We start from the raw sequence: 17,221 nt of genomic DNA, 5'->3' as shown, positions 1-17,221 counted from the left end.
TCAAAATTGCACATTCAACTTTGTATCATGAATCCAGTTTTTGCCATCCAATTTAGATGAAATGTTCCATTAAAAAGTCTTCCCACACTGGTTTGCCTAGAAATGCTTCCCAGGTAGTGGCAGTGAGCCACGGTGAACAACAGAATACAACCATCACTATTGGCCTGTTGAATATACAGATGTGTTTTTCATGAAAATGATTTTGAGTGATACTCCAGCAGGCATTAATTCATTTGTTATTGGGAAATGAGAAAGAAAGTTGATATAGTTTGAAAAATGATGTTCTCCTGTCTTCAACAGCTTTCTTCTGAAACTCGAAAAAAAGTGCTTTTCTGTGGCGTTGTGGGCAGTATCAGAACACATTTATAACTTTCTTTGATATAGGAACATTGTTAGTACATCCCTTCAGGCTACATTGGTGGTTTCTTTGTGACATTGTTAAAACGTTTTATACTCGCAGAACAATCTTGACTTTTTCTCTTCTCAAAGAGTTTTATGCCTCCAAATTGAAAGGAAGCTCACACATCATCATACCAGCTCCTCAGAGATGCATTAGTAATTTTGGATGGGATTTGGTATTTCATTGTGATCATTTCAGACACACTGAAGCACGTCTCTTAGTCTCGCTTTATTGCCTTCTAGGTTATCAACTATATCTCAGAGATATTCGTGGTTTCGCATCACTTAAATTAGCCTCTGAAATGGTATCTCAGGCAGCATTTACACAGGCAGCCCAATTCGGATATATTTTCTACAAATTTAGTTTTTGACCAATCAGATCCGATCTTTTCACATAAGATATTTTTCAGATCTGATTGTTCCAGTTAAAAAATACCAATTAGTGAAACAAATATAAATACAGCCACAGTGCGATCCGCAAGGAGCCAATTTACTAAAACTCTTTGACAAGTATTTGGCATCTGAATCTGTCACGTCCTGACCAGTAAAGGGGTCTTTTGTCATTGTAGTATGGTCAGGGCGTGGCAGGGGGTGTTTGTTTTGTGTGTTTTGGGGTTTTTGGTCTAGGGGATTTTGGTTCTAGTTTTCATTTTCTATGTTCCGTTTTCCAGGTTTGGCCGAGTGTGGTTTCCAATCAGAGGCAGGTGTCTTTCGTTGTCTCTGATTGGAAGTCATACTGGAAGCCTGTTTTCCTTTGGGTTTTGTGTTCTAGTTGTTTTTCGTATAGTCCTTGTGACCTTACAGAACTGTTGTTTGGTGCTGGTTTATTTTGTTTAAGTGTTCACTCGTAATAAAAAAGAAGATAGGCACAATACTCGCTGCGCCTTGGTCTGTCCTTAACAAAACTTGTGACAGAATCTGAGGCACGGAGTGTGGCTGCTAAGCACTGTTGCTACCAGACATCAACAAGGCTCCTTATTCCATTAGCTGTGGCTAAGGAATTACTGTACAAGTCACAGAGTCACTGCTGAAGGGATTATTTCTCTGTTTCAGTGTTATGGACTCAGACTGGTCTTATGCAGGCTTGTCAGGAAAATACTCAGAGGAGGAACAATGTGTCATACATTATCAGTGTGTGTCATACATCATCAGTATGTGTCATACATCATCAATATGTGTCATACATCATCAATATGTGACATACATCATCAGTATGTGTCATACATCATCAATATGTGTCATACATCATCAATATGTGTCATACATCACCAGTATGTGTCATACATCATCAATATGAGTCCTACATCATCAGTATGTGTCATACATCATCAGTATGTGTCATACATCATCATTATGTGTCCTACATCATCACTATGTGTCATACATTGGCTGATAAGAGATAATCACTTTTGGGGACCAAAACAGAAAGTATACACATAATGTACAACATTTTTTTATATGTTAGGTATCAGAGATAAATATCTTGATATGCGCGATAGAGTGTGAAGCAAAAGTCTGCACTCGTCAGCACCCACACTGTTAGCTGTGTGACAGCAAATACTGACCAGGGATAACTCTCACATCAGAGCCAATTCAGAGTTGAGGTAAGCGTGCAACACTCAGAATGTTGCATAAATCATTCATTCATGTCAATGGGAGACTTCCGCAGAAATGTGTTTTGAGGCTAGAATCCTTAGTTGCTACATCAATTTTTGGACTTATAAATGAATTATAATATACCCATTGATTCTTCAAAAATATAACTTCTAAATGCCTCATGAGCATCAACTGTCACACCCCATCAAAACCTAAAATATAAGCTTGTTTAACTCCAATGTTTGTAAACAATGTAAACGTAAACAAACACCATAGTAGCACCAAAAGATGGTTAAAGCTGCAATATGTCACTTTTTTGGGCGACCCGACCAAATTCACAGAGACATGTGAGTTATAGATCGGTCCCACGGGGGACCAGTACGGATTTTTATTTTTTTTATGAAATGTATGCATTCACTACTGTAAGTCGCTCTGGAGACGGATAGTGCGGTTCTCAGAATATGTATTATAATAAAGGGGCAGTCAGGTTGAGCGCAGGGAGAGGTTCGTAATCCAAGGCAGAGTCAATAAGGGACAGAACGTCAGCCAGGCTCAAGGTCAGGACAGGCAGAAGGGTCGGAACCGGGAAGACTAGAAAACAAGAACTTGAGAAATGGGAAACACGCTGGTAAGACCTGACAAAACAAGTCGAACTGGCAACAGACAAACAGAAAAAGCAGGTTTAAATACACAGGGGATAATGGGGAAAATAGGTGACACCTGGTGGAGGGTGGAGACCAGCACAAGACAGGTGAAACAGATCAGGGTGTGACAAAAACATAGGCGGGGTGACGGCTTTATTATAGTTTCAAGTAGAGACTCTAGCTTTAAGCGTGCAGATCTCAAGTCTGAATACCGTCCTTTAGTTGATGTTGTGAGTTGCCCAGCTTTAAGGGTTGGGGTCAATTCCATTTCATTTCCAGACAATTCAGGAAGTACACTGAAATTTCAATTCCAATTCTCTTTAATCCTTTTCAATTAGGAAAATGTTGAATTTGGTTTACTTTCTGAATTAGTTGAAATTGAAATGGAATTGACCAACCCTGCTAGCCATAGTAAGATTATTAAAAATATTTTTAGAATCTGTTAAACAGTTGAATGTTGCATACATCAGTCTTGCCCCTGGACCTAAGCTGCCATTATTCTAGATAAGTGACGTCTGTAATGACTTTAGAATCTGCTGCCTCGACGTAATGACTTTAGAACCTGCTGCCTTGACTTAATGGCCTGAGACCACAGCAGGTTAAAGACTGGAAAACATTATTATAGTCACATCTTTCCTGTGACTTGCTTAGTTAGCAGCCACGAACTCCCATTTAGCCAGTCCAACTCTTCTCCCCCTCCTTAGTTAGCAGGCTGGCCTCCCATTTAGCCCGTCCAACTCTTCTCCTCTTGCTTAGTTAGCAGCCCGGCCTCCCATTTAGCCCGTCCAACTCTTCTCCCCCTCCTTAGTTAGCAGCCCGGCCTCCCATTTAGCCCGTCCAACTCTTCTCCCCCTCCTTAGTTAGCAGCCCGGCCTCCCATTTAGCCCGTCCAACTCTTCTCCCCCTCCTTAGTTAGCAGGCAGGCCTCCCATTTAGCCCGTCCAACTCTTCTCCCCCTCCTTAGTTAGCAGGCCGGCCTCCCATTTAGCCCGTCCAACTCTTCTCCCCCTCCTTAGTTAGCAGCCCGGCCTCCCATTTAGCCCGTCCAACTCTTCTCCCCCTCCTTAGTTAGCAGCCCGGCCTCCCATTTAGCCCGTCCAACTCTTCTCCCCCTCCTTAGTTAGCAGCCCGGCCTCCCATTTAGCCAGTCCAACTCTTCTCCTCTTGCTTAGTTAGCAGGCTGGCCTTTCTTCCTCTTTTTAAACGTTCTTACCTTCATCGGATATCACGTTTGCATGATCACGAAGCATTGCTGAAGGTAGGAACATCTAAAAAACATGTATTTACATTTACATTTTAGTCATTTAGCAGACACTCTTATCCAGAGCGACTTACAGTAGTGAATGCATACATTTCATACAATTTCATACATATCATACTTTTTTTTTCTGTGCTGGCCCCCCGTGGGAATCGAACCCACAACCCTGGTGTTGTAAACACCATGCTCTACCAACTGAGCTATTGACTCAGCGTGTTGAATACTTATTGAATCAAGATATATTAGTGTTCAATTTTTCATAAATTGTTTACAAATGTTAGAGTTTTTCTTCCACTTTGACATTACAGAGTACTTTGTGTAGATTGTTACCAAAAAATGACAATTAAATCAGTTGAAACACAAAATTTGGCAAAAGTCAAGGGGTGTGAATACTTTATGTCCAAAACTTTAACAATGGGCCTCTCTATTCATTTTCTTGCTGATTATATTTTCCTTATTGTACAAAAGATTCTGACACTAGGTTATGTATTTTGTACAGCCTTAATCTTCAAATATGAACCCATACAGACTTGGGTTAAACTACAGATTTGTATGCATGAAAACCTTTTGCAAAACAGTTGAACAGGTGAAATGTGGTGAGCTCTCAAGTATCTATTTGATAGGGAAACTTGTCTGAAAACATTGCACTGATTAAAGATCTCCAGATGTTTAGTTATTGGCCAAAATGGATATCAGAAATGACGTCAGTCAAATATTTGACAAATGTAGGTATCATTCCATCTTGTGTGGGACAAATTGTATAATACCAGAACATTTACTTTATTCCATTTTTTTTTTGTGAAAAACAAACACAATGCATGAGGAATTACCCCAAGACGGGGGAACTGCTCAAATGAATTTAATCTTATTAAGTTCATTTAAAAACATTTCAGATCACATTTATTTTGAGTTTATTAGATTAAGCTGGCCTCTCTGATTACACCGGGGTCCTAGTTTAAGAAGAAAAGATGTGAAGTCCTACGAGTTGGTGTCCCACTCCATAAGGCCCTATTTTGAATAATCAGTCCCATGTCAATTACATGCTAGCGAGCTGGCTCAATCTTGGGCAGAGGCATCTGCCTTGCCAACCAACATAACCTATTTACAAAAAGTCCAAATTAACCTTAAATAGGATTTGCGTTATGCCCTGAGGGCCAAGGACAGACGCCGGGTTGGTTCCTCCACATAATGACGGGAATATTAGATTTAATATTCGCTATTCACTCTGTGTGAGTCATGGATAAAACACAAATTATTTTAGAGTAATTCTATTTGATTTGAGTAATTTGATTGGCTGTATACAGCTCTCCATCAGCAGAGCATCAGCTTGATTAGATGGTTTGTTGTTTGATTAGATGGTTTGTAGTTTGATTAGATGGTTTGTTGTTTTATTAGATGGTTTGTTGTTTTATTAGAAGGTTTGTTGTTTGATTAGATGGTTTGTTGTTTGATTAGATGGTTTGTTGTTTGATTAGATGGTTGTTGTTTGATTAGATGGTTTGTTGTTTGATTAGATGGTTTGTTGTTTGATTAGAAGGTTTGTTGTTTGATTAGATGGTTTGTCGTTTGATTATATGGTTTGTTGTTTGATTAGAAGGTTTGTTGTTTGATTAGATGTTAGATATCACTGGGGTCCTGGGGTCACTGCACGGAGAAGATACTAGGCACTTTATTTTTAACGGAGTCTATGTATAGAAACCATGAGATACTGTAAGTATAAATTGGTTTCATATATATATATATATATATATATTGCAATTTCAGAACTCATCAATCCACAAATGTAGCAAGAAAACCCACAATGTAGCAAGCAAACCCACAATGTAGCAAGAAAACCCACAATGTAGCAAGCAAACCCACAATGTAGCAAGAAAACCCACAATGTAGCAAGCAAACCCACAATGTAGCAAGCAAACCCACAATGTAGCAAGAAAACCCACAATGTAGCAAGAAAACCCACAATGTAGCAAGCAAACCCACAATGTAGCAAGCAAACCCACAATGTAGCAAGAAAAGCCACAATGTAGCAAGCAAACCCACAATGTAGCAGCCGTGATCGTACAGTATGAGGTAAACATGTGACTAAAATCTCAGAGCTTTGCCTGCGACTCAGATAGTCAACAGCTGTATACTACACATGTACTCAGGCATGAATGTAATTTATTAATACTGTGAACCAGCGTTAACAACCTGCGCTGCCACAGCCCAAGTACATTATCCCCCATTGCCTTTATAAGCTGAGGAGAACTATACAGCAAAAAAGGTCTAGTCCATATTTTTTAATTAGAGGACTGGTTGTGTCTGCTTCACTGCTATTGGAAATCAATTTCCGTGAAGGACATCCTCATGGATCATTTTCACTTCAAAGTAAATGACAAACAAGATAAAGAAGATGACGGGGGTCAGGTTTCGGGGTGCAGTTGCAGGAAGTATGTGCATTGACAGGTTTTGTGTCATCAATTTGGTGGCTGGTAGCCTAGTGGTTGGAGCGTTGGACCAATAACTGAAAAGTTGCTGGATTGAATCCCCGAGTTGGCAAGGTAAAAATCTGTCGTTCTGCCCCTGAACAAGGCAGTTAACCCACTGTTCCCCGGTAGGCCGTCATTGTAAATAAGAATTTGTTCTTAATTGACTTGCCTAGTTAAATAAAATAAAATATAAATCATCACTGGTATAATGGGCCCTCCTGCATAATGTCTAAAAGCTGAATTCTGCCCCTTTGCTACTGTATGTAGAGTGATCCACCATACATTTTCTATAGTACATTGAAATCTCTCTTTGCAAAGTAATAGCAACCTAAATGAATGCATTACAGTTGGAAGCCAGCATACACTCAATCGTTATATTGTCTATTACAAAATACAGTAGGTGGTTCGAACCCTGAATGCTGATTGGCTGACAGACCGTATTCCACGGTCTGTACAAAACATGTACTTTTTACTGCTCTAATTACATTGGTAACCAGTTTATAATATCAATAATTTACCTTGGGGGTTTGTGGTGAGATAAGAACAGGCCTTAGCTGTGGGGTGGCAGGTATCCTAGTGTTTTGAGCGTTGGGCCTGTAACCAAAAGGTTGCTGGATCAAATCCCTGAGCTGACAAGGTAAAAATCTGTCGTTCTGCCCCTGAACAAGGCAGTTAACCCACTGTTCCTAGGCTGTCATTGTAAGTAAGAATTTGTTCTTAACTGACTTGCCAAGTTAAATAAATAAGATATACCACACCACCTTCTGCTTTAATACTTAACTGTATAAGTACTCCCACTGTTTAGTCTGCCTTTTGTTCAAACACCCCAAAGGTAAACATATGTTTGAAGTCAGGAGTGTTGTCTGTGATGTTGTCTTGACCCCCCTGTATGAACTCCTGTATTGGCCCTGTTCAACATATTCTGAGCGCGTGTCTGTGTTTTGGTTCCAAGGAATCGTGTCCCTCATCTCCCTTGCCGTGCTCTCCTACGAGCGTTACACTACCATGATGGGTCCAACCGAGGCCGACTCCACCAACTACCGGAAGGTAGCCTTGGGCATCGCTTTCTCCTGGGTCTACTCACTGATGTGGACCCTGCCGCCGCTCTTCGGCTGGAGCCGCTACGGCCCCGAGGGGCCCGGCACCACCTGTTCCGTGGACTGGATGGCCAAGAGCGCCAACAATGTCTCGTACATCATCTCGCTCTTTGTTTTCTGCCTCATCGTCCCCTTCCTGGTCATAGTCTACTGCTATGCTAAACTGATGCATGCAATCAAACAGGTGAGTAGGACAACAACACTTGTTTTCTTAAATTCATGAATTAACTCATAAAACAGTGGCTATTGCACACATAACTGTGTTACAGTGCACACTATTAAATGCATGGACTATTTCTCAGCAGTGCTGAGTTGCAGATACAGAGACATACAGTATGTTATCACCATTGTGGCCCTTTCTAGACCTCCCCCTCCTTACTTAGAACAATACACACTGTGGGGTATTTTTGCAGTGACTTTATTGTTGCAGGAACTTTACCATCTGTCTTAAAATGCCTTAAAAAAAAATTCAACCAGTGTCTAGCCTGCAACCATTACGCATGTTACGATACTTCCAACACGCTAAATCATGATGAACTACAGCAAGTCCTGTTTTCACTTCCACACTCATCTCTGACCGGGGAAATATGAGCAGACAAGCTGTAAAGGCAGCGTTGTCGCTCCCGGGAGGTCTCTCTCGCTCAGTGTATCTCGCCCCGCTCTGATTTCTTCCCAGGAGTACAGCTTGCTCAACTGTCAGTGCATCATGTCTTAAAATGATAAACACTCAGCGGCTCTTCAACAACCATGAGGAGTGACATGCAGCCATGAATAATAACCACGTTCCATTATTTTAATAAGATCCCTCCCTCCCTCCTTTCTTTTTTAAATGTTATTTCTTCTCAAAGTATTCCCTGTCAGGCAGGTACTTGACCAATAAAGCAGAGTATCTGACAGCGTTGAATTCCCCAATCTAATAAAATGCTTGACTTTGGTCCGAGCCACACGAGGATAGCGAAATCGATTTATCTATTTTAAGCTGTGACAGGCTCCACCATCTCTACCTTATCAATGATAAATAGCCACTCACCGTAGGGGAGGTGAGGGAGGGACATTTGGAATGATGCAGCTTACCCATTGTCGGTGTTATTGTATTTTTTTCATTGTACATGGAAGCCCTTTCCACAGAGGGTTCTACATAGAACCCAAAATAGTTCTACCTGGAACCAAAAAGGGTTCTACTTGAACCAAAAAAGATTCTCCTATGGGGACAGCCGAAGAATCCTTTTGGAACCCTTTTTTTCTAAGAGTGTAGTACCCTGAAACCTACACCAAGTCACTCCGTATCATCGATTTAAATCAAATCAAATGTTATTCAAATCAAATCTAATCAAATTGTATTTGTCACATGCGCCGAATTCAACAGGTGTAGACCTTACAGTGAAATGCTTACGGGCCCTTCCCAACAATGCAGAGAGAATGTGGTATTTGATTGATCAATGCCTATGGATACCATGTAATATCCAGTAGTACCCTTGCTTTTCCTTTTCCAAAGACAGGCTTGTCTGTAGATACTCATGTAGCTAACACTTCGAATGGAGAGCATACCTTGACAATAATCTGTTAAAACACAACACTTTCCGAAAAACGAGTTCCAAAAGGGTTCTTCAGCTGTTCCGTGGGAGAACACCTTGAAGAACCCTTTTTGGTTCCAGGTAGAACTATTTTGGGTTCCATGTAGAACCCTCTGTGGAAAGGGCTCGACATGGAACCCAAAGGTTTCTCCAAAGGCAGGGGTTGGAACTAGGGCTGTGGCGGTCACAAAATTTAGTCAGGGTGATTGTCAAGCAATTAACTGTCGGTCTCACAGTAATTGACTGTTAATTAACTTAAACACATTTAGCATCTCCTGGCTTCCACACATTTCCTACAAGCCATTGATGCAGACCTTTGGAACATCTATATTTTAAAAAGTCTAGTAAATCCATTATTTATTTTAGACAGGTCTAAAGAAGCATAATATGAAGAAAATGTTGTTCAGAAGAACAGAATAGCTGCCACGGGTGTCGTAGGGTGTAGACCAAAACGCAGCGGGAAAATGTATGCTCATCTTCTTTTTATTTAGTGAAGAAGGAAAAACACAAACAACGTATACAAAAACAAACGAACTGGACAGTCTCGTCAAGCACACAGCTAAACAAGAAACAATCTCCCACAAAATCCCATGGCAAACACATTCCTATTTATAGGACCTTCAATCAGAGGCAACGATAGACAGCTGCCTCCAACTGAAGGCCCCAACACCAATTAACTAAACATAGAAATACAAACGACTAGACTGAACATAGAAATAAACTAACATAGAACAATAACCAAAACCCGGCACTAATAAATCAAATACCCCTCTACATACACAACCACCCCGAACCATATAAACCAAATACCCCCTCTTCATGAACACATACACAAACACACCCTGAACCACATAAAACAAATACCCCCTGCCACGTCCTGACCAAACTATAAGAACAAATAACCCCTTTACTGGTCAGGACATGACAATAGCATACTCTGAGTTGCACTTATTTTAGGTCCTGATGGATGTGGGCCACACTAGTTCATTTAGCAGGCAAGATTTGTTTAGAATTTTGTGGCATTATTTTATATTTTTTTATAGTATGAAGAATACAATTGAACAAAGCTGAATAAAATAGAAAGGATATTTTCTCCAAACGATTTGAGGGAGTGTGGACGTGCGGCTATTCTGTGTTGAGTGATTAACAAAGAAATAGGATTTCCTATATATTTAATTTAGAGTTTAGAGTAATGAATGTAACTTTAGTTGTTCTACAAACGTTGGGCTATATGTTTTGATGTTTAATACATTGTAAGACTGCATGATGAGACTCTAATGATAATTTGAAATAAGTCGCTTGAAAGGCATGAGCTCTGCTTTGTTTTTTTGCGCAGACTGTACACACTTCATCAGTCTCTCATTCCCAATTTGACAAGCATTTGATAATGTCTCGAATTTCATGGCGGCATCCCCTTTGTGTGGCCGAAAGGCGCTTTTGGCATGGAGTGCTGTTGTTCCATTCTCCGTGAGTGCTGAGCACTCCGAAGTATCTCTCACTCACATGGCTCTCCATCACGTGATCTGGTCTTTCTCACAGGCTACAAGTGAAGACAGACACATTGAGGACGAAACTGCGAGTTTCCTCATCCAATTCTGAGGTGCATTTTGAAGATATTGGAAGAACTGTCCACATTTACTTTTCGTCAGCCAACAAGATGAGTAGGTCTAACAACAGCAAAATCACTAACATATGTCAATGTACTATCCCCCATAGTACAAAAGTTGACCTATTCTATTCTGTGCGAGAATATTAATATAAATATTTCAAACATAGTCTGGGACAGTTCTGGGATGCGATAGATCCCAAATTAATACAACCACTAGCATCAAAAAAAATGTTTCACGCAATGTGGCTGACGATCTGAACGTTTAGCTTTAAATGTTGATAAACTATTAGGCTTTTTCTTTACATTTTAAGTGGAGCAGTGCGCACATGCCAGTAGGCTATCAGCATGAATGTTCCATTAGCGGGAAAACACCATTATCAAAAGTGACCGCAATGTGATTATGCATGTAATGCTTTTATTATAAAGGTGCATTTTTATGATGAAAATGATATTCACGCGCTGCTTATGTATACTAGTAAGGCTCAAACCCATTGTAAAGCGGATTAATGTGCTTAATTTTAAGAAGTTATTTGGCCGCTTTAGTACAAACCTTATCAAACATATAGGCCTATGGGCAAGGCTACATGAGGTGTGCGACTATGATTAGAAAAAGTCAACAACAACAAAAAATGCCATTGTTTCCTGCCTTATGCTGGGCATCGTTCACAAGTGATAATATATCATTTATAAGTGATAGGCTAATATTGTCACCCATCAGACTATTCTTGATTTAATATTGTCTTTACATATACTAAATAATATATGTGTGAAATGTACATGTCATCTATGCACTTAAATAGTGAATGGAGGACGCTTTTCCCATGATTCATTTTCATGCCAGCCAGGTAGGCTATACTCCTGTTGTAAATATAAGCAATGTGCTTAATATTAGGAAAGTTGAGAAATATATATAGTAGCTGATGGGAGCCTCCTCTTTTTAATAGAGGCCATCACTCACGCAATTGCATAGCCTATAGAAATGTTGCCTATAGAAGTGTTGCACAACATGAGCTCATGGGCTTTCATGAAGTGTTTAATTAGATTTTTGATTACATTTGCATTAATGTCAGAGTGATTAGAGGGACAATAGAGTGCTGAATACCAGGCTGTTAGCAAGTTTGATAGGCTGCTAATGACCATCAGCAGCATCAGAGCTTGGAGAAGCCTAATTACCGTGACTAAACGGTCACGTGTAATTTGACTGCCTTCATGACTTGTGACCACTGGTGTGGTAATACAGTCACCGCAACAGCCCTAGTTGGAACCAAAATTATTTTATTAGCTAATAAAAAATCTCTCTCCCTATCTTCTTAATCAAGCTTTTAACGTCAGTACCGTAGCCTATGCTTTGGAGGGCGGAGCGGCAGGTAGCCTAAACGTTTTGTTGTGAGACCTGAAAAAAATGCCTGGAATGTAAAATAACATTATCAACCGGTTCCCATGCTTTTAAAATAACGGTTCTGTTCCAGAACTGGATGGAAAACTTTCATTCCAGGTTCCGTTTCTGTTCCTTGAAAAATGTTGTTACTCGGTTTTTGGTTCTGTTCCTTGAATCGGTTCCAACCCCTGCTCAAAGGGTTTTCCCACAGGGACAGCCGGACTTATCCGAAATGAACCTATATAATACACTGTCGTTGTTAGAACCTTAATATCACAAACAGAATTTGTTTTGTAAGTAGTTTTAAGAGGACATGTTATTTTTTCGCCCTGCCCGTCATTCACTGCCATATCATTCACTGGCAATTAGCCTGCACAGCTAATGATGGTCCATCGAAACTACAACTAAACTATATCGAAAAAACATTTTCACACATATAATAATAGAGTTTAGCCTAAAGACAAGATTAAATTGACCATAGAGTGATGGGTGAGAATATTATCAATTGTTAAATCGTATATGAAGACTCTGATGAACAGAAGAGCTTGGAATTGACGCAGGGAAAAGAAATATACATTTTTATAGTATCAGAAAGAGCATATTCTGCAATATTCAAATCACCTTGCCAAACACCTCTTACAAATGACCCCTTGAGCTCTATTTCAAAATATAATTACTGCGATTACATAAGTTCACAACACTCAAAGCACAGCAATGTTTCTTAAGACATGCATGTAACAAATTAATAATAAATGATCTTTGTAATGATGTCTATTTAATGGATTTGAATACTTGAATTGTGGTGTTTTAGAGATGTTTTGTTGCAGCTGTGTAGCATGTGAGAGAGATAGAAGGGAGCCAAGTCATGCAGGGATTTGTTGTTTGAGTAGAAGGATTTTAAAGTTGATCTGAATTTTGATTGGAAGCCAGTGGTGGAGGAGTGTGGGTGTAATGTGCTCTCAGGATTTAGGGCGGGCGAGGAGTCTCGCAGCTGAGTTCTTGATATATTTCAGCAATAGTCCATGCATGAGGTAATGAAGGCATGTATAAGGGTTTCAGCAGCTGAGTCTGTAAGGGAGGGGTGGAGTCTGGCGATGTTCTTGAGAAAGAAGGCAGATTTAGTGATGCTTTTAGTGTGGGCATAAAAGGAAAGATCCTTCACCTGAGAGGCAGGGCAGCAGTCGATGTTGAGGTCAAACTCCTCAACTCCTCTCCTTCTTCAGGAGAGATCTGGGTGCCAACAACATGGCCTCTGTCTTATTGCCGTTGAACTTAGGTTTGAGCTCATCCATGATTTTATTTATTTTAGGAGGTTGATGAGTGATGTAGTAGATTTCTGTGTCATCAGCGTAACAGTGCAATTGGTGACCGTGTTGGCAGATGATTTGGCCGAGGGGCAGGATGTAGATAATGAAAAGGAAAGGTCCTAGGACTGAGCCTCGAGGGGACAGGAGCAGACATGAGCATGGGTGGATTTGAAATGCCCCAGGGTCACAAACTGCTGCCGGTCTGACAGGTAGTACATGAACCAGGGCTGTTCTGGTGATTTCCAGAGTCTTTTCCATTATTCAAAGGAGGATAGAATGGTAAACAGTGTCAAAGGAAGCTTATAAGTCCAGTATGATGAGAAAGCTAAGATTGCCAGATTCAGTCGCTAGTAATAGATTGTTGGCCACTTTGACCAGAGTTTCCGTGCTGTGATTGTGACCCTAAAGCCTGATTGAAGACGCTCAAAGAGGTGATGAGAAGTCTCCATTTGCTTTAGAGGGTGAGTCATGTGTTCAATTTCAAATCTATCCTTTGCACCTACCACCGGACACTTCTTGTAGATCTGAAAGGTATGAGCAATTATTAGGCTGGGTCCAAATGTCCCATCCAGACCTTTTTATATCTATACAAACTGTTACTGACATAAACAAGTTGATTTAAATTTGTTGTCATGATGAAACCAATTTAGTACTACATAGCCAATAGAGGACGTTGAGATACTGCCCTATGTATCTGTCCTATAATACAATTCAAATCAGAAGCTTTGTGACAGCCAGTTGTGCAGACTGACGTCGATGGCCAAATGTGACCAATGGTCAGACAGAGGTAGACCAGAAATGCCACATGTGCCAGTTTTGTCTCTGACAGGTGCACACGACGACCGACATGCACAGCCGTTATCAGTGCTACACCAGAACCAACCAAGCTCTCTACAAAGGCTGCTAGAGAACACCAACCAAGCTCTCCACAAAGACTGCTAGAGAGCACCAACCTAGCTCTCCACAAAGGCAGCTAGAGAGCACCAACCAAGCTCTCCACAAAGACTGCTAGAGAGCACCAACCAAGCTCTCCACAAAGGCAGCTAGAGAGCACCAACCAAGCTCTCCACAAAGGCAGCTAGAGAGCACCAACCAAGCTCTCCACAAAGACTGCTAGAGAGCACCAACCAAGCTCTCCACAAAGGCTGCTAGAGTGCACCAACCAAGCTCTCCACAAAGGCTGCTAGAGAGCACCAACCAAGCTCTCCACAAAGACTGCTAGAGAGCACCAACCAAGCTCTCCACAAAGGCAGCTAGAGAGCACCAACCAAGCTCTCCACAAAGGCTGCTAGAGAGCACCAACCAAGCTCTCCACAAAGGCAGCTAGAGAGCACCAACCTAGCTCTCCACAAAGGCTACTAGAGAGCACCAACCAAGCTCTCCACAAAGACTGCTAGAGAGCACCAACCAAGCTCTCCACAAAGGCAGCTAGAGAGCACCAACCAAGCTCTCCACAAAGGCTGCTAGAGAGCACCAACCAAGCTCTCCACAAAGGCTGCTAGAGAGCACCAACCAAGCTCTCCACAAAGGCTGCTAGAGAGAACCAACCAAGCTCTCCACAAATGCTGCTAGAGAGAACCAACCAAGCTCTCCACAAAGGCTGCTAGAGAGAACCAACCAAGCTCTCTACAAAGGCTGCTAGAGAGCACCAACCAAGCTCTCCACAAAGGCTGCTAGAGAAAAAAAAAACAGGGAAATTATCAGGAAGATTGTGGCTGTCTTGTTTTTTTTTTGTTCTTTGTAATTGGTTTATATCGCAGTTGTGTGGTTTGAGAAAGGGAGTGACATAAAAGGCTGCAAGCTTTTTTGATTTTATTAGATTTAATGTGATTTACATTTACAGCTGTTATTAAAGTACTCTGCTGTTTCGTAACAGTGACATGGAATGACGTTCCCAGTGGCCCCCTGCAATTGGGCCCCTTTCCACCCTCCATATTTTTTTTGACAGCATCACACTCACTTTGATTGTCTGAAATGCTGTAATTGGTCCCCCACTCACTTTGTGATACGTTGCTGAAGGGTTCGACCCCCTCCTCCACTTCCTCCTCTACTTCCTCCTCCCTATTGGGTGCAGAGCTTCCAGTTGCTTGATAATATGGCTGTTATAACCAGAACGGGTCCCAGGACACGTGTGTGTGTGTGTGTGTGTGTGTGTGTGTCTCAGGAGACTAAACGAAAAGCAGTGAAGCAAAGAGTGTGTCTGTTTTGAAGGTGTGCAAGTGTATGAAATTGTACCTGCTTTGGGGGATTGGGCGAGGTGAACCCTTTGGAGAGCTGTGTGTGTCTTATTGGAAAATCAAACCTACTTTTGGACTATTTTGTATTAGATGAGGCATTAGTAGTGAAGAGATTCTTGATGCCTGATGCCATTTGCAAGCTATGAGAAGAACTGTCCTAGTGAATGTAATTTATTACTGATGTGAAATGACACACACACACACACACACACACACACACACACACACACACACACACACACACACAGTACTCATAAAAACAAATGACTACTTTTCCATGGTGCCAGGCCATAATCATGGATGTCATTCCTTTCCATTCAGCCGTGGCCACTTATGACTGACATCAACCACTGAAGATGAATCACTCAGCTATTAGGGATGTCTTTAATAATGTTCCTGAGTGTGGAACCACATAATATTTAATTGTGTGCATCGCCGACCTGACATCTTACATTTCAATTTGGCTGCCCCCGCAACTTGAATTATCTTTTATCTTGGCTCTATATTTGCTCTGACGAAATTGCTAGAATTAAAATTGACAGAGGCCATCAGTTCAGTCATTTTGTCGGAGGTATCTGATTATTTTTGTGAGGACATAAAAAGAGAGTTGAGGTTGTATCATCTGAAACCTTATACTGTATGTGTAATTCTGTGTTATAATTAATGATTTCATTAGGTGATGTATTTGTCTGGAGGTACTTTCATGGTCACCATGAAACATTCCATTTCCCTTATAATCATTTAATATATAATCCATTTGTGTTTTGATCAATGGAACGTTCTATCTCTGTGACTTCCACTAGAATAAAGTCAGAACTACTCTAAAGCTTATAGTGCCACAAGTTTGACAACAAATAAGCTCGGATTCAATGAATAGTCCACATATTTGGATTGATATTTGCAATGTCCTGTTAGTTTATGAAATTTGATTTATTTGAAGCTGACCTAATAGATTGGGAGAAACTTCAGGGGCCAATTAGATTTAGGGAATGTGCTAATGATCTACCTTGGAGAAACCTTTAGTAGGTGAAATGATCGACATGAAACTGCAGGTAAAGAACCAGGAACAATTTGATTATCAGACAGTCCATGGCTAGGTTCAAACAGTTAGAAAGCATGCTCAATACATCTACTCATTCTCACTGTTAGTGTGAGCGTTAGAACAGAGCCCATATTCCTGACTCGTAGATTCTTTCTCTGCAATTCCCTTTTGCTATTTTTCTCTTCTATGTTTGGTCATCACTCTCTGTCTGACTCTCTGTCTGACTCTTTCTCTGTCTGACTCTTTCTCTGTCTGACTCTTTCTCTGTCTGACTCTTTCTCTGTCTGACTCTTTCTCTTTCTGACTCTTTCACTGTCTGACTCTTTCACTGTCTGACTTTCTCTGTCTGACTCTTTCTCTGTCTGACTCTTCTCTGTCTGACTCTTTCTCTGTCTGACTCATTCACTGTCTGACCCTCTGTCTGACTCTTTCTCTGTCTGACTCTCTGTCAGACTCTTTCTCTGTCTGACTCTTTCACTGTCTGACTCTCTGTCTGACTCTTTCTCTGTCTGACTCTCTGTCTGACTCTTCTCTGTCTGACTCTTTCTCTGTCTGACTCATTCACTGTCTGACCCTCTGTCTGACTCTTTCTCAGTCTGACTCTTTCACTGT

The 17,221-nt window shown here is 41.0% G+C and overlaps 1 protein-coding gene across 1 annotated transcript in view; it reads left to right on the top strand.

Moving 5' to 3' along the window:
* tmtopsa (teleost multiple tissue opsin a) overlaps positions 1-17,221 on the top strand; it is a 49,190-nt gene that overhangs the window by 2,328 nt on the left and 29,641 nt on the right. Inside the window, exon 2 of the mRNA XM_029726476.1 lies at positions 7,318-7,646. Coding sequence (XP_029582336.1) covers positions 7,318-7,646 — 329 coding nt within the window. The remainder of the gene's footprint in view (positions 1-7,317; positions 7,647-17,221) is intronic.

The sequence above is a fragment of the Salmo trutta genome, chromosome 31 (assembly GCF_901001165.1).
Source record: "Salmo trutta chromosome 31, fSalTru1.1, whole genome shotgun sequence".
Lineage (NCBI taxonomy): Eukaryota > Metazoa > Chordata > Actinopteri > Salmoniformes > Salmonidae > Salmo > Salmo trutta.
The sequence above is the reverse complement of the archived record's forward strand: the minus strand, read 5'-3'. Positions and strand labels throughout refer to the sequence as shown.